At 34.9% G+C, this 18,614-nt stretch overlaps 1 protein-coding gene across 1 annotated transcript; it reads left to right on the top strand.

Moving 5' to 3' along the window:
• The first annotated feature begins 2,330 nt into the window (after window positions 1–2,330).
• Window positions 2,331–18,453, top strand: LOC123550552 (dehydrogenase/reductase SDR family member 4-like). Its single transcript, XM_045338983.2, has 8 exons — window positions 2,331–2,380; window positions 4,446–4,623; window positions 6,695–6,772; window positions 9,945–10,039; window positions 10,453–10,513; window positions 11,319–11,453; window positions 11,770–11,819; window positions 18,212–18,453. The coding sequence occupies exons 1-8, from the start codon at window positions 2,331–2,333 to the stop codon at window positions 18,324–18,326; spliced, it is 762 nt and encodes a 253-aa protein (XP_045194918.2). The 3' UTR covers window positions 18,327–18,453.
• The last annotated feature ends 161 nt before the right edge of the window (window positions 18,454–18,614 follow it).

The raw sequence follows: 18,614 nt of genomic DNA, 5'->3' as shown, positions 1-18,614 counted from the left end.
AACTAATATAACAAACAAAAATGCAACTACTTTTATACAGTATAGTAAAAATATTCGCCTGCAAATGAGATAGTAGTATACTATCACATACTACTATCAAGATACTATTATCAAAGAAACCGTGTATTGATATGCAAACTTCTTATTATGCCAATAGTTGTGACTGATCAACATGAAAAAGATGCTTTAGTCAGGTATGCCATAATTGTTTTGACTTCTCAACATGTACAAAACAGGATACAACTATGCACTGTTCAAGAGCATGCATATCACTGACTGTGTAAGGTTTGGGAGTCTGATGAGGATATGACACGTGATATTATGATTCCTCTGTAAAACAACAGTAATATATTTCAAACAACCTATACCGAGTACCGTAAAAATGATTTTTGACAGCCAAACCTTCACTGTAAGTGAGATATCTTAAAATCTGCTTAGTCCAGTAAAGGAAATTGTTCCATGTTTTTATCAACTGTTTTAGGCACGATTTTTATTTGCAACAACACTATTATAGAAAGCACTCAAAACGTTAGCCATGCTGTTGACATAAGGAACTTATCACTCGCTTAAAGGCAAAAGATGTCTTTGATTAAAATGCGGCTACCACATTTTCAGTTATTAACATAAATTACATTAATTTCATGTTAAATCCTATTTCTGATAATTAATTTCTTTAACATTTTCAAAGGTTTGAATATTGCTGAATATATAAGAATGTTTTATTGATTCTATTGTTTCTATTACCTCCCTCTATGGCTCTAATAATAACATGCAATATTAAAGGTAGTGGTTTTTAATCCCCCGCCACAAGTGGTGGGGGTTATAGGAATGGTCTCCGTCCGTCCTTCCGTCCGTCCTTCTGTCCGTCCGTCCTTCCGTGCCCGCGAAATGATGGTTAAGTGACTGCATAACGGTACTTTCTCTTTGATGTCATTCATTCCGTTCTGTTTATGTGACTATTTTTCTTTTTATGTGACTGTTAGAACAATAGAGAGAACAATGGGGGAGTCACATAAAGACCGTTTCGTTAGAACGTCCGTCCGTCTGTCTGTAACACTTTCGTGTCCGCTCCATATCTCCTAAACCCCTTGAAGGATTTTTATGAAACTTGGATCAAATGATTACCTCATCAAGACGAAGTACAGAACTTATGAGTCAGCCATGCCAGCTCAGGGTCAAGGTCACATCTCAAGGTCAAATGTTTGAGCCTTCCATTTTGTGTCCACTCTGTATTTCCTAAACCCCTTGAAGGAATTTTATAAAACTTGGGTCAAATGATTACCTAGTCACGACAATGTGCAGAACTTATGAGTCAGCCATGCCGGCTCAAGGTCAAGGTCACAACTGAAGGTCAAAGGTTTGAGCCTTCCATTTTGTGTCCGCTCTATATCTCCTAAACACCTTGAAGGATTTTCATCAAACTTGGGTCAAATGATCACCTCATCAAGGCAATGTGCAGAACTCATGAGTCAGCCCTGCCGGCTCAAGGTCAAGGTCACAATTCAAGGTCAAAAGTTTTAGCCTTCTATTTCGTGTCACTCCTATATCTCCTAAACCCCTTCAAGGAATTTTATAAAACTTAGGTCAAATGATCACCTTATCAAAACGATGTGCAGAACTTACGAGTCAGCTATGCTGGCTCAAGGTCAATGTCACAGCTTAGGGTCAAAGGTTTGAGCCTTCCATTTTGTGTCCACTCTGTATCTCCTAAACCCCTTGAAGGATTTTCATCGAACTTGGGTCAAATGATCACCTCATCAAGAGCTCATGTGCCAGCCATGTCAACTGAAGGTCAAGGTCACAACTCAATGCTCTGTATCTCCTAAATCCCTTGAAAGATTTTCATGAAACTTGGGTCAAATGATCACCTCATCAAGACGTTGTGCAGAATTCATGAGTCAGCCATATCAATTCAAGGTCAAGGTCACAGCTAATGGTCAAAGGTTTACCTTTTCACTATCCGTAACAGTGGCGGAGGATTTAGCTGTCTTTCAGAATGCATTGTTAACGATGTAAGTACGCATAACATTTATTTGGAAAGTTGTTTCATCTGTTTTTAAGATATTAAGAATTTAAAGCATTATGAACCTTAAACGACACTAGATTACCATTTTAGATAATTAATTGGTTTTAAAATATGTTTCTAGTTACAGAACATGTCTGCTGTTACAGTAACATTTAAAAAAGTTGTATATACAAAATCTTAAAGCTATGTACACTATGTGCACTGTGTACACATGTATTGTGAAATAAATTGCACTGACTACATCTGTGATCAAATTACTGCTGAATGAAATTACCTGTGACAGAAAGGTGTTTAAGTTTGTAAAATGGGAAAATTAACTGGAAAAGTTGCCATTGTAACGGCTTCATCTCACGGGTATAATCATTTTATTCATTTTGTTTCATATCAGTTCGATGTGTCGTAAAATTTCATTAAGGAAAATCTTAAATGTTTTATTATATTTAGTATGGTGGTATATCTCTGCCACGAGATAGCTATCACGATGATATTGTAAACTTTCCATGAAAGTGTGCATTTTTCAGGAAATAAATCAGTCTATTGGGTTTCAACGCACCCAATGACCCCATCTACATTGTATATAAAGCCGCCATCTTGGATCGGTAGCAAATATTTATTTATAATATATATCTTAGCGTATGAATAGCGTTTAAACAGCAATGGATGTCGTAATCAATTAATCTTATAAATAAAGCATTGCTTAACAACGTACATATCAATATCCCTACCAGACTTATGTAATAGTTTTTAACTTTCTATATCATGCAATCAGGACTTTATACATTATATTATAGAGCTATTTAAGAAAGGTTAATAAATCGTGACAAATAGTGGAAATTCGATCCCCTGTGTAAATATAGTATCAACTGATTAAAAAACCCTATTCTAAATATTTAACAACTTAAAATATAATAATGCATCTAAAAGATATTGGCATTCCTTTAATGTAAAAACAATAACAACAAAATGGATGATTCTTCAAAAATGTTTCATTGATTTCTTCATCTTGCAATTAATTCAGCCTGTACTTTAAAGCAAAGTTCCTGTGTAATAACGTTTTGAAATTCGGAACACTTCTCCACTTTGCGTTCGATCATATGCTCGAGTAAACACATTTCTCAAATACGTAACCTTACATAGTTACCAATGTTATATTTGCTATTGTTTGACATATCAATGGCTTATAAAACTGGTAGAAATGTGTAATTGTCCTTGTAAGTTAAGAAGCCCATTATTCGCGATGTTTAAGACCCACCACAACCTATTGACCTACTTTTTCCGCCCACATGAACTTCGTGCAAATCAGTCTTATAGTACAGGTATAATGCAATTATTCTACAAGATGACAGGTGGACAAATTAGGCCCTCCCTGAATTAATGTTTTTTTCACAACTTTACCTGAAAACTTATTTAGTCAATCTCTTTTCAGCATAGTTTAAAAACATACAATAAGTATCTTACACTGCAGGAACAGAGTCATCTAAACTCACCTTAATACACCAAGTACTACGCATTATGCTACATTAATTTAATAATATATTTAGACATTAAACAGATTGTCTTGGCCTTATATATGCCCCTGTCACTGGATACTTGTATTTCTCAATTTTTCATTCAATTCGTGTATAATTACCATCATTGAAATACAAAAGAATACAGTTATTTTGTTGCGCACTTTCGCTAGTGCTCGCCTTTGTGTTGTATTTTTTTTTCATCATATCTTGTACCGATTTGGCTCTGATCTGCTTACCCGAAATTGTACAATTGTAGTTTATTCTTTAGAATAATTAAATATGTTTGAAAAACGCTGCTTTTACTTATGATTGTAAATAATGTACCTATGTAAGGAAATTTTAGAGAGTATGACATATACCTCTGTCAGTTATCAATCTCTTTGGCATACGGCCCGAACTTGTGAAGATGTCTTTAAATGCCTCTGTCACATCATTTCCAGTCTTCTGTTTGAGAGGTATTAGCCAGACGTACTTTCTGAATGTATTGATAACTAACAGTATGTATTTGTATCCTTTGTTCCATTTCTCAAATGTGATCATATCAAATGATTCTGCCAACCTAAAGGTCGTCCGTTCCTGTACTGATTACATGATTTCTTTTGAATCATTCTTTTCACAGGTTTATGTACACTGTTATCTAGGGAACTATCAAAGTATTATTCAGTTTCAGTTTTAGCAAAGCTACGAACAACATTGAAAACATAAATTTATTAAACCTAATATGTTTATTAACTTTGGTTGACTAGTTATTTATTTTGGGATATCTATTTCTGATATTGTATTTATCTTTAAGACGTGTAAAAAAAACATTGAATGCTGAAAGTTACCACGCTGTCATAAACATCCTACGGTTTAGCTAAGAGCAAGGACCAACACTTACATAATCATCATTTTCATTTCAATTGCAGCATTGGGCTATCAATAGCGGAGCGACTTGCTGAAGATGGCGCTAAGGTCATGATAAGCAGCCGAAAAAAACATAATGTTGACAAAGCCGTACAGACGTTGAAAAACAAAGGACTAACTGTGTCAGGAGTAGTATGTCACGTGGCGAAGAAGGAACACAGGAAGAAGTTGATTGAACAGGTTACTTTGAAAATTGGGGGCGTCCTTGTACGAGTGATTAAGTTCTCTGATTTTGGGTCAATTTCCTCTCACTATGAAAGGATCTTCTTATAGATTTATAAGGATATAGATTTCTTCACGCGAGGAAGCCATCCACATGGCATATGGAGTGTTGATACTTCAACACGCGCATGCCTGAAATAAATCTCGGTGGACTCCTGGAGTCTCCCCCCCCCCCCCCCCAACCCAAAAAATAAAACTGGCAAGTAAAAACTGATAAGTATTTCTTCAGAAAATTTTCAAAAAAAAAAAAAGAAGAAGAAAATGGAGCGAGCGATTTATTTTCTCAATTCCGACTTCTTGGGAAGCGGGTATATTTTTTGTTTCATGGAGCTAGCGGGCTATTTTTTCATATTTTCTATACTCACTTTTTTGGGACTTTCCTAAAAATGCCTCTGTGCAGCATATAGACGTCTATGGATAATCTGCAAATATCTATATATTTTCACATATTTTTCAATGTTTGATTTACAGACTTGTGTGTAAAGAATCTGCTAAAAATAATTTTGTCCTACAAACCACAGTTTTAAATGGTCTCGCTTATGGTATGCATAAGTAACTGTTATTTGTGATTTTCAGCCATTTTTCCTCCCTCTGATTTTTTGCATTTACAGGTGAAATCATTGTCAAAATATATATAGATATATAGACTAAAACTTACAAATGAAAATCATGGATTACTTTGTTACAGTAAAAATATGCGATTTTTGTCAATAAATAGATAAATAAAACAGATAAAAATATAAATAAATTTCTTTTTTTCTCAGTATATGCGAGCGAGTGAATTTAATTTTTTCTCAAAGATGAAATTGTTGATGAAGTCATTCCGAAGAACTGTAATCAATTTGGCAATGCTTAAATGCTGTGGTTGTGATTGAAAATCCAGCACACGTACTTCGAAATTGTTCTGCATAACAAGCTATTTGGTTTTACTTAAAGTCTGTGTTGTTTGTTTGATTACACACATCCTTTAATTGTTATTTCGTACATCGTACACAAACATCATAAACAGTGAATTCATTTAATTTCGATGCCATGAAGTTTCGTGGTTTTGGAAAAAGGACAATATTCGAAGGGTAAAAATCGCGAACAAGCGAGAGAACCTTTCTGTTTGGAAATATAATGTTTTCTTTTTCTTTTATAAAACGCGCTTAGAAACAAAGATAACACACTTTGTGCAAATATATATTGTATGTCCTCTGGAAAACTGTAAATTAGATGGCACCGTATGTACTACGGAAGGCAAAATATATATTTCCAAATACATCTGGTGTCCAATACAAGACCATTCGATTCATTTATTTTAAACACTCTCCGGAGAACAGACTTTCTGTCTATTATCTGCAGATTTTAACTATATCAGTTTCGAACATCAACCTCTTGCTCTGCCTGATACAAATGAAACCTGCTTAAAATGTTTGACAACAGGGGTCAAAAGTTAGGTTATTTGATCCGAAAAAAATGGGGAAAAAAAAACAAACGTTTCAACCCATCTGAGACCATATCTTATATCTGATATACACACTGCACATGTTGAGTATTTATATCTAGGTCGTAAAGTCAAATAATTTGCATACAAGAGGCCACATGCAAGAAAACCTGTTCTTAATGTTAGTACTTGAGGATTTTAAGGATAAAAAAATGGACAAGATCACGAGTTGAAATCTTTAAAACACGTTTTTACGTAACGAATATGGGTCACTTTTTCTGCCTAATATCTGATTTTGTCTTTGGGGAAATCTAGGTGAAGTTGAATCTAGGTCACGTGATCAAAAACCAAGTAGCTGTGTCACCATGTCATAAAGCACAACATCACAGTGATGATTAGCTAATTGCATTTTAACCTTACTTGTTTTACAAATTTCTCGGTGGGTCTACTCAGGTGACCACTTGTGATGAATTAATGCACAAAGGGGCACCTGGGATCTTCCCCCACTATCAAAGCAGGAAAGTCGCTATATGATCTTTAAATAAATTATGTCGATGCGACGTTAAACCAAACAAAAACAAAACAAACAAATTTCTCTTCCAGACGGTGAATGAGTTTGGAGGGATCGATCTTCTTGTTTCGAACGCAGCCGTCAACCCTATATTTGGTCCTATTCTAGATGTAAGTATGCCGATATTGACAAGTTAAGGAACTCTTTTGTAACTGGTATTTGTAAACTGCATAACCTTATAATATTATTTACTAAACTGGTGCGTGGAAATTTCAATATCTGCTTTTAAACGTTCTTTACTAAACATATGCTTGTCACGATTGATTCTACCTTTGCGACTAGCGCAGATCATGATCAGCCTGCACATCCGTGCAGTCTGATCATGACCTGCACTATTAACCATTCAGTCAGAATGGTTTTGGTAAGCAATGCTTTAACAGCTAATGGCATTGTTCAAATTGAAAGATGGACAAGTTCATTATAGAAATTTTGTAATGTAAGGGTAAAACACTCAAGGCCTATAATTGCATTATGAAATGAGACCCTTATAATCATATTATTTTTAATTTGACAAATAACTAAATTAGAGTAAGTTAAATGATGCTGTGTATAGTATAGTCTAGTTCCCGACAGACACACTATGTAGCAGTTAAGGGGCAGGTTATCCAGACTATGTATAATAATCCATTGTGTTTGCTTTTCTTTTCAAATGGAAGTACATTTATCCAGTGATTTTCTGAACCTTTGTGTTCATTGAATTCATCAAATAACTATGTATTAGGCTTGAACGAAAGTGCGTCTTGTATTACCTTTTCATGAAAAGACAGAATATAACCTTTTCTGCTTTTGTTTTGCTTTGTTGCGTTCTAAGCATCCAGATGTGGTCGAGATTAGATTAAGATATGTTTATTATACTCTAACTTTGCATGAAAGTATATAACATAGCAATAGCAATAATATACTGTAAACCTTGGCAAGAAATATGAAAGATTTACAAGGTACATTTGTTAAAATCATTTGTACATATGCATAGAATTACAAGAACTTCTAACTTGCTAAGAATCGTTAGTACCGGACCACGTACAGCTAAAATGCTGATTTAATATGTATATAGTCATAATTAAGACTGAGTTAAGTGTTAAACCTTTACTGAGTTAAACCTTTACATGTCTAATAAGAAAGAAACGTCCTACATTGTTTGTACATTGTAACAATTAAAATTGTAGTACTATGATACATTATATAATTACATTACCTAACTATATAAAACAATCTTCCTCTTATCTAAAATGTTATAACAGCTTTTGGCAGTTAAAAATCATATATCAGTGCGTGAAAGTAAAAAGACATTTTTTTTTCGTTATCATTGCAGTTGTTAAAATTTGTGCTTTGATGCATCTTCCAACAATTCTACATGTATGCGAAAAGAGATGTACAAAGAACAATGCAATAATACACGAATTTCCACCTCAACTGCTGAATAACAATGAAAACAGGTTCGGTCCTTTACTGGCACGTCATAGTATCTGCCTAGTTCTGTACCAATCAGGGCTGTGCCGTTTCTGAATTTCACAAGAGTACATCAATGGGACCTATTTAGAAGTATACATAGCTTAATTGGATATTACCAATTTGAAAGATGTATCCTGATCTATATATAGAAGGATCGCGAAAATGAATGATAGTAGATTTAAATGGGTTTACTATTATAACATTACAGGTACACTAAACATCTAATGTGATTATCAAACACTGTAAATTGTTCTTCGCGGCAGCTGTTAAAACAATCACATCACATCAATTAACATTTAAGCAAAATTCGGTATTTTTTTCATATTTGTATATTCTGCTATATATAAGGAACAGAATGGTTAAATTACTCAGAGTTAAACCCTTGTTAGAATGTTTAACGACTTTAGCATTTTTATCACCCCACCCCCGTTTACTATGAAACCATTGAAAAGCTTTTTATTTCTTTTGACATCAACATATTTTCTAGTTCTACATTTCCATTTAATATATATTTGGATACTTCAATTGTCTTGACCAAACGACACGTTTTAAAACTACATGTAGGTTCGGAGTTCATTCATTACCATTCTAATGAATATTGGCTTAACATGTTCATACAGTATTGTAAATGCTTTGAGAAATGTTATACTACCATTAAGAAAATAATACCATCCCTTGCACAAAGTATTCCATTATATGATCAAAATCTGACTGAGCACATTTTGGATTTTTAGCTCGACTATTCAAATAATTGTAGAGCTATTGGACTCGCCCACGCGTCGGCGTCTGCGTCGGCGTGGGCGTCTTGATTTGGTTAAGTTTTTGTATGTACGCTGGTATCTCAGTAACCACCTGTTGGAATTGATTAAAACTTCACACACTTATTCACTGTGATAAACTGACTTACACTGCACAGGTTCCATAAATCTATTTTGCTTTTTTACAAGTTATGCCCCTTTTTGGACTTCGAAATTTTTGGGTAAGATTTTGTATGTAAACTAGTATCTCAGAACCAACTGATGGGAATGGATTGAAACTTCATACATTTGTTCACTGTCATCTAGCAGGTCCCAAAACTCTTTTCGAAATTATGCCCCTTTTACGATATAGCAGTTTTTGGTTAAGTTTTTGTATGTAAGCTGATATCTCGGTACCCACTAACGGGAATGGATTGAAACTTCACACAATTGTCCATTGTCATTCACAGATAAGCATTTTACAGTTTCCATATCCATGTTTTACAATTTTACAAAATGATTCTCCTTTTCCAAATTTTGTTTTAATTCAACTGACGTTGCTGTCCTTCGACAGCTCTTGTTTTGTTTCACACTTCAATTGTTCTCACTTACATGATTGCTTACCAACGTTTTTATACCTTATTACAAACCTTTAACTATCGATTTTGAATGTGAACATTTCCAACAATTGATGTATACTTGTTGGTTCTGATTGAGTACAGTTATCTCTGATAGCACCAGTACGCTTCCATACAGTGCGTTAAAGGGTATCTAATTATAAGTTAGATTAAACAATGGTACAAAAAAAAAAGAAGTTTAAGTTATATCGAAACTAATCCTATTGGGTTAGTGGACTTGCTGCAGCATGTGCGTGTTCGTTTTTACTACTAGGCGCTTTGCCGTAATTGGTCTGGTATATTGTGGTGGTGATTTAGTTCGTATAAATTCTCTCTACTATATATGTATATATCAACCCAAAGTTATAAGCCTGCACTAAGATAAAATGACGCTTCACACAAGAATGCCACAGGTTTAAATGTTTATATTCATTCAAACATCGTTTATTCTCTTTTTTCATTTTCATTGTGCACAGACCACGGAAGAAGCCTGGGACAAAATATTCGAAGTTAATGTCAAATCAACATTTTTCCTTATCAAAGAAGTTGTGCCGTACATGGAAAAGGAAGGGTACGTCAGTCATGTTTTAGAACAGTACTGTGTTACAATATTTGCTATATATTTGATATTATTGGGTTAGGCAGTAAACTGGATGCCTTCATATTAATACAACTAAATGAAATATCTTCAGTACATTTTGAGTTATCTTCCTTTCGAAATAAATCTACAAAATGCATGTATTTTAAAGGCACTGACCTCCAGACTTTTTTCTTTTTATTTTATTGTTGTCGTAAATCTAGAGGCTAGCGCCTTTAATAAAAAAAAATTATATACACGTGTCATGAAATGTCTATATTTTGTATTACAAATGAAGGACCAAAAGAAGCTTGTTAAGAGGCCAGCTGCTGATTTATCATTGGCAAAATTCGAAGTTGTGCCCTTTTCAGACTTGATGACTACAAAGAAATATGTGTTTGTTTCAGGGGCGGATCAATAGTCATTGTTTCGTCGGGTGTAGGCTACATACCACTATTAGGATCTGAGGTATTCATGTTTGCAGTCTGTAATTCAATTACTTCGAAAATGCTAAATTCTGAAGTAATTAATTTATTACTGCAGCCCCTTTTTCAGTTCATGTATTTTGACTGTTCATTACAATGGGATGACCCAAGGAATTTGTAGCGGAAGTTCTTTCCTTTAATTGGCCTTTTGTTTATTACAGTGTGTAAATCCAAGGCATTTGATACAGAATAGTTTCATTAGATTTGCCTTTTGTTTCAAGCATTACCATGTGTGGATCCAATTCATTTGTTGTTGAAGGCCTTCCCTTGAATTTGCCTGCTATTATCACATGCATTTGTTGTGAAAGGCCTTTCCTTCAATTTGTTTTTTGTTTTTAAAAAGTGTAGGTCCAAGTTATTTGTTGTTGAAGGACTTCTTTAATTCATATAATATATATCTGCAAACGTACATGTGTGCGCGTGCGTTCATGCGCGCGTGTGTAACCGCGGATGTGTGCGGCCGTCTCGTGGCCCACTTCATTTGTAAATGTTACTGCATTAGAGTTACTGTAATTATATTTAATTTTTTTAACGTGGCTTTCCATGTTGGATTTAGTGAGGTTTGGTGCGCACCACTAACTGGTCTATTCCTCAATGTTGATTTTGCCAATGATCATTCAAAGCGATCTGATGGCTCGCCTTACTCCCTGATTGTTTAACTTTGTCATTTGTATAAATATCACTTACACATACATACGAACGCTATCATAGTGACTGTTCATTAAACCGCGGCTGTTTCTGTTTGATACTGTCCTTGCTTTGTTTGACGTTTTGTTTCGACTACACAGTTTATGGGCGCATACGCAACCAGTAAAACTTCATTGCTCGGAATGACGAAGGCCCTAGTCCGTCAACTAGCCCGGATGAACATACGTATAAACTGCCTAGCACCGGGGATTATCAAAACCAACTTCAGTGAAATTGTAAGTTTATAAAAAGTTACAAAAGACCTATTTATGTTGGCACATCGACCTTATTTTCAAGGCTATTTCACTTTTAATGCAGGCATAAATCTACCTGTGAAATAATGATTAAAAACACTTATAAGCACTGACTAAAATGAACCGATACTGTTTTTATGTTACAAAAATGACTGTATACTAGCTTCTTACTAAATAGGTTTGGCCTGTATATTGTCAAATGCACTTATTTATCCCCATTCTCTAGACAAAAAAATGTCAGGAAGTTTCATTACTAACATTCATGCACCTTAAATGTATATTGTCGATTCTTTTTCAGCTTGTGAATCAAGAAGGCGAAGGGATAATGAAACTAATCCCTTTAAACAGGTAATTAATCCCGCTGTAGACTTTTTGCACAGTCGTTTTTAGCTCGACTATTCATAGAATAGTAGAGCTATTGGACTCGCCCATGCGTCGGCGATTTGGTTAAGTTTTTGTATGTAAGCTGGTATCTCAGCAACCACTTGTGGGAATGGATTGAAACTTCACACACTTATTCACTGTGATAAACTGACCTGCATTGCACAGGTTCCATAACTCTATTATGCCTTTTTTACAAAATTATACACCTTTTTCGACTTAGAAATTTTTGGTTAAGGTTTTGTATGTAAGCTGGTATCTCAGTAACCACTTGTGGGAGGAATGGATTGAAACTTCACACACTTATTTACTGTGATAAACTGACTTACATTGCACAGGTTTCATAACTATATTTTGCTTTTTTACAAAATTATGCCCCTTTTTCGACTTAGAATTTTTTGGTTAAGATTTTGTATGTAAGCTGGTATCTCAGTACTCACTAATTGGAATGGATTAAAACTTCACACACTTATTCACTGTCATGATCTGACTTGCACAAAGCAGGTCCCATAACTTTATTTTGCTTTTCTTTTCAAAATTATGCCCCTTTTTCAACATAGAAATTTTTGGTTAAGTTTTTGTATGTAAGCTGGTATTTCAGTATCCACTAATGGGAAAGGATTGAAATTTCACACACTTGTTCACTGTCACGATATGACATGCAATGCAAAGGGTCAATAACTTCGCATTTTACAAAATTATGCCCCTTTTTCAACTTAGGAGTTTTTGGTTAAATTCCTAAATGTAAGCTGGTATCTCAGTACCCACTAATGGGAATGGATTGAAACTTCACACTCTTGTCCACTGTCATGAGCTGATAAGCACTATGCAGGTTCCATAACCCTATTTTGCTTTTTTACTAAATTATGTCCCTTTTTCGACTTCCGTATTCATTCAATCGACAAGGCTGTTGAATAGTCGAGCGTTGCTGTCCTCCAACAGCTCTTGTTTTTTCTGTAGTATTCTGGTGCCATTATTCATATCTTGTGTCCCGTTTCCTCTGGAATTCCAGTCACATTCACCTTTTCTATGTTATTACTGAATGGCTCAAACTTAAAATACTTTTTCCTCATTATCGCTTAATAGCATGTATGATTAGATGCGTACCTCCAGCTACAAATCAATTTTCCGTGTAAGGTTAGAAAGACAGATTTCTCTGTAAATTAACTTTCACTAACTAAAGGAATTTGAAAAAACTTTAATGAGTTGTTCCTCATATTCAGAAGAATTATGCATGACAATACGCATAATTCAAAATCTAACATTCGTGAATTAAGCCCCGTTTTACTAAGACAATAATCAGTTATGAATGTACATGTACCATAGTTTATGAACTTTCATTCTTACTAAAGTTACTGTATATGTCAAATCCACACAGTTTCTAGATTGACATATTTTCCACACGACATCCAATATTTGCTTTAAGAAAAGGAAAAAGAAAAAGAAAGAGATGTTGAATAGCAGGCATTGAAATGCAAATCAACTGACATCAGGTACTTTCAGAAAGCGCTTCTCAATAGAACACCCCCCACCCCCCCCATTCATTTGCATTTAAACATCTCAAAAACAATCGAATTTAAACAAGAAAAGTGTCTTACTTGATATGAAATACGAAATACATTCTACGAAGGGAATATTGCCTATTTGCTCGCACCCCGACCTCTCCATTCCGGTTTATGCACAAGTAAGATCAAAATGGAAAGATTAGGGTCCATTTATTTGGGGCTTTTTTTTCGACTATACCACGGATGCATACTACACAACGTAAATTTTGATTTTGACCGAATAACTGCTATAATGAATTACTTGCCCTTCTACGATGTGGTTTGCTTTATAGAATTATTCCAAGTGAGGAAGCTGGCTAACAGAAGGCCGTTGGTATACTAAGGTGCCCGCAAATGATGCAATAATGCCCGGCTGAAAGCTGGAAAGACATAAAACTTTGTCGGTGTGACAGTGCAGTCAACAAAAATAAAACAAAAGCTATAGTTAGACTTTGTGAACATTAACACTTTAAAAATTAAAATTGCTTATTTTAAAGGATAATAGATACAAAATAATTTTTGGTGCCAGACCAAGGGTACTCTGGATGGCATAATAATATGACAACTGATATTGTCGTATTTGGTAAAAGTGGTACCATATCTATGTAACAGTTTATATTTGGTGTCAATAGATGGATTGGTTGCTATGATAATTTACCGGATTTTTTTTTATTTAATGCGCATGCGCATTTTACGTGTGGCAAGAAGACCGCTCAGCAATAATTTAAGTAAACCTACATAAAATCATCATTGTATTAAGAATTGTTTTGCCACAATAAAAAGACTTTGATTAAACAATTTATTGCGTCGAAGGTATTGATTAAAGATAGATATGTTATTAAACATATTTTACCTGAGATGCTGGCTTTATGCTTATTTTTGTAAGAAAAGAACAAGAATTTCCAAGTCTAGATCCACTCACAAAATAAATATAAAACGTGTTCTTTACACTTGAAAAAGTCACAATTTCTTTTATTTTATCTGCCAAAGGAGTTTTTTTCTTCAAATTAACTGACATCTATTATAAATGCTTAAGGGACGCAGGGCTCATTGTCACTGAAGTTGCTGTTTTATCAAAGTAATATTCAGGAAGTGATTACTATTTTGAAACTGGCATGATAAAAAATAGGTCACCTTGGTAATCAAGACCAGTACATTGGACTTGCTTTTAATTTCGAAGATGTCACCTAATTTGAACGGATCATAAAAGTTACTGAAGCATATAAGATGCCTTTGATCAATGCGACTTACTTTAATGCCCTTCGGTCATTAATGCCATAATTAGTTCGCACTGGGTTTAACATATCGCGTGGCAGAACTGTTAAATAAATAACAAGAGCCATGTTAGACATGGCCAATCCCCCCGCCGGGCATATTATAATTGAAGGCTAAAGTTCCTGGCAAGTTAGTGTCTGAAAGTATTAATTTTGGGGAAAGCTTTGAAGAACCATTTAGTTGTTGTCCGCATCAGGGGTTTTAAAGATGTGGAAGAAAGAATAAGTCAGTGGTGAGGTGGTGTACTGCTAAATTTTATTAATTTTCATGAACAGTAAAGCTATGACGTTTTTCTATATGGCTACTGTAAAAAGAAGGAATGGAAAGCTAAAAGGGAACACTAGTGCCAGAATGTCACAATATATGCCCGTCACAGCAAATTTGTTTACTCTAGCAGCTGTATTTGCAAATGGAATTTTAATTTTGTGGTTGTTTAGTAATCATTGTAAGTCTTTTGTTTTTCTAAGTCCACAAAAAAACTCCTTACCAGGTAGAGATATCTTAAAATACACCTAAAATTGGAAATTAACATCCATGTTGTACCACAGAAAAGTGGTCTTGTTTTTTGCCTACGGTCAATTATAAAAATGTTACAATATAAGTTATTTATGGTAACAACTAAGGGAAGTTAGTCTTAAAAAAAAAAAAAAAAAAAAAAAAATTGTAAGTCCACACAAAAATCTTTACCAGGTAGAGATTGGTCAAAATACACCTCAAAATTTGATGTAGCATGCATGTTGTACTACAGAAAAGTGGTCTCGATTTTTCCCTACGACTAGTAATGAAAAAGTTACAATAAAAGCTATTTAAAGTAACAACAAAGGGAGGTAATTCTAAAGAAAGGAACTGCACATGACACTTCGTCTCATGATGGTGTATAATCATGCCAAGTTACATCAAAATCCCTCCATGCATGAAGAAGAAATGCTTCGGACAAAGTCATTCTTGTATCTGACCTTTGGCCTCTAAGTGTGACCTTGACCTTAGACCTAGGGGCCTGGATCTTGCGCATGACACTCGGTCTCGTGGTGGTGAACATTTGTGCCAAGTTATATCAAAATCCCTCTATGCATGAAGAAGAAATGCTCCGGACAAGGTTTTCATTCTTGTATCCTTTGACCTCTAAGTGTGACCTTGACCTTAGACCTAGGGACCTGGTTCTTGCGCACGACACTCCGCCTCGTGGTGGTGAACATTTATGCCAACATATATCAAAATCCCTCCATGCATGAAAAAGATATGCTCCGGACCAATTTTTTTAAGAAAATATGATAAAGGGGAATAACCCAAAAAATAGGCAAGGTAGAGTTATTGTTCTTGCACACTGCACTTCCTCCCAATGTGTTCTATCAGTGTATGAAGTTTGAAGAAAATCCCTCCAGTACTTTTGGAGTTATGCTCCGGACAAAATGTTTTAAGAAAATAAGATAAAGGGGAATAACTCAAAAAATAGGCAAGGTAGAGTTATTGTTCTTGCACACTGCACTTCCTCCCAATGTGTTCTATCAGTGTATAAAGTTTGAAGAAAATCCCTCCAGTACTTTTGGATTTATGCTCCGGACAAATTTTTTTTTAAGAAAATAAGATAAAGGGGAATATATCAAAAAATAGGCAAGGTAGAGTTATTGTTCTTGCACACTGCACTTCCTCCCAATGTGTTCTATCAGTGTGTGAAGTTTGAAGAAAATCCCTCCAGTACTTTTGGAGTTATGCTCTGGACAAAGATCGTTGCGGACGCACGCACGCACGCACGCACGGACGGAGAGCATTTCTAATATCCCCTTCGCCTTTGGCGGGGGGATAAAAAAAATAAACATACCATACCATATCTAAAATTTTAGATAAAATCTATAAGAATTCCTGTATAACTTTGATGGACATTTCCTTTTAAAACGATATTCATAAAAAAGCTCTAAATTCGTAAGATCTGGATCAAATCAAGGACTTAAACAAGTTAAAGCATAGCAAAATTTCCTTCTAGGGCACATCTACATGTATATAAATATATAGAGGATATTTGTTTGTTTTAAGTGAATATGGAATATATCTCACTGAGAAGTGAGAAAATTTCAAATATTTTCACGAGCACGTAAGCAAATAATTAAGCAAATAATTTAAAATTCATGCACAATGTATGAGGGGGCGGAGGTATATCTCTCACAGTGTGAAAATATAAATTTCATATTTTCACAGTGTGAGTAATGAGATATAAAAATATTTAACTGATAGAATACAGTATTTCATTAGATAGCATAAAATAAATAACGATCGTCTTGCAATGTCTGTTTAAAATATTGGTCCTCAGTGTGTGGAACCCAAGGATCGGATACAAGGACAAAACCATTCTACCTAATTGACATTCCGTATCCATCCGCTTAAGTATCCAAGGGTTTGGGGTGGGGGTGCGTTACATTTTGCACCAAGGATGCGTTTAATTCTCTACAAAAATATAAAATTTTGAAAAAGAATTATGTTGTTTTCTGCTGCCTAAAATGTCAAATCCGCTATTTCAAAAGTATATACGTTAACGTAAGTTGTCAAAACCAACAAAAATCTAATCCCGTTACCACTTTCAGTTGATATACGGTAATAAAGAAAACACTGGCTATACACTTTGACCCAGTCTGTCCATGCAGTGTACCATTTGATGCACGAATTTGTTACGCACAATTAGAGGGTCGCAATGGGGTTTGTTTTCACATATAGACCATGCATTCGAAGGTAACGCGTATGTTAACCTTTGTGACAAATAAGATTATTGGCACATTTCAACAAAGCCACTTTTCCATCCTTTGGTTTATAGTAATATTTAATCCGCAGAGCTTGTTCAGCCAGAAAGTCACCTCAATAAGGAAATAATAATATTTACGTCAGAGGTTATTTCTTAGGTCCCAGAATTTAATTGGCCAGCCTGTAATGACAACAGCTTTCGAGGTCAGTTGCTCAGTCAAGTGTTACTTACCGATTCTAAGTGTTCCTTACAATTCAAATTCATTTACTTGAGGGAAATACCTAGTCTATCTCTAATGTCCAAATATACACATAGGAGAAAATCAATCAACAGTTATTTTGCATTCTAACACGACCCGATTCATTTTCCTATTAAACAAAGAAGGCTGAAAACATTGAATTTTATTAGATTTCTATTATTATGCAACAATTCACTGTTCTGACGTCACAATTTTTACGTCATAGTGTCAAACGGCATAGCGGCGCGCTGGAAAAGAAAACGCTTAAGAACGAAAAACTCGGGTTATTCTACGATAAATCACACTTGGGAACTTATTATTTCGATTCTAACACGACATACTAGTATCAACAGTATTAGAAAAAATGGTTACTACTTTTTACAACCTAGCTACGCACATGAATCGGATGACGTCATTGCACGCGAGTGGTTTATTACAGAGTAACCCGAGATAGATTTTCCTCATAATGTATGTTGGTTATTTGCTGGTCGTATCTAGACAATTTGAACATGTTTGGCTAGAGTCACGAGTACCGGACCTTCGGATTCGGATATTTGTTTTACTATTACAGATTTGGGGAGCCGCATGAATGTGCGGGAATTGTTTCTTTCCTTCTGTCCGGAGACGCCTCGTTCATTACTGATGAGACAGTTAGTGTTACGGGAGGAGCTTCCTCAAGATTGTGAATGAAAAACAAAAATGAAGGCTGGCAAGAGATAGCATTTCAACATATGAAGGGAAAATGTTTCATTTTCATTATCAACACGGCCCAAGTTAAGCCTTACATGTAATTGCTGATCTTAATAGTCAGGTTCATTGAGGTAGTGTATTTCATGTTAGAAGTTGCATACAGTGTCATACATTTTAAATAGAATAATAAATTTTGTTTATTACATACATGTACTGATTTATAAACTCCATTCAATCACACTGGAACCTGAAAACAGGTTCTGTGCTTAGGGCAGGGAGATTGT

Source organism: Mercenaria mercenaria, chromosome 6, assembly GCF_021730395.1.
Source record: "Mercenaria mercenaria strain notata chromosome 6, MADL_Memer_1, whole genome shotgun sequence".
In the NCBI taxonomy this organism is placed as follows: domain Eukaryota; kingdom Metazoa; phylum Mollusca; class Bivalvia; order Venerida; family Veneridae; genus Mercenaria; species Mercenaria mercenaria.
This window is presented reverse-complemented; position numbering and strand designations above follow the sequence as displayed.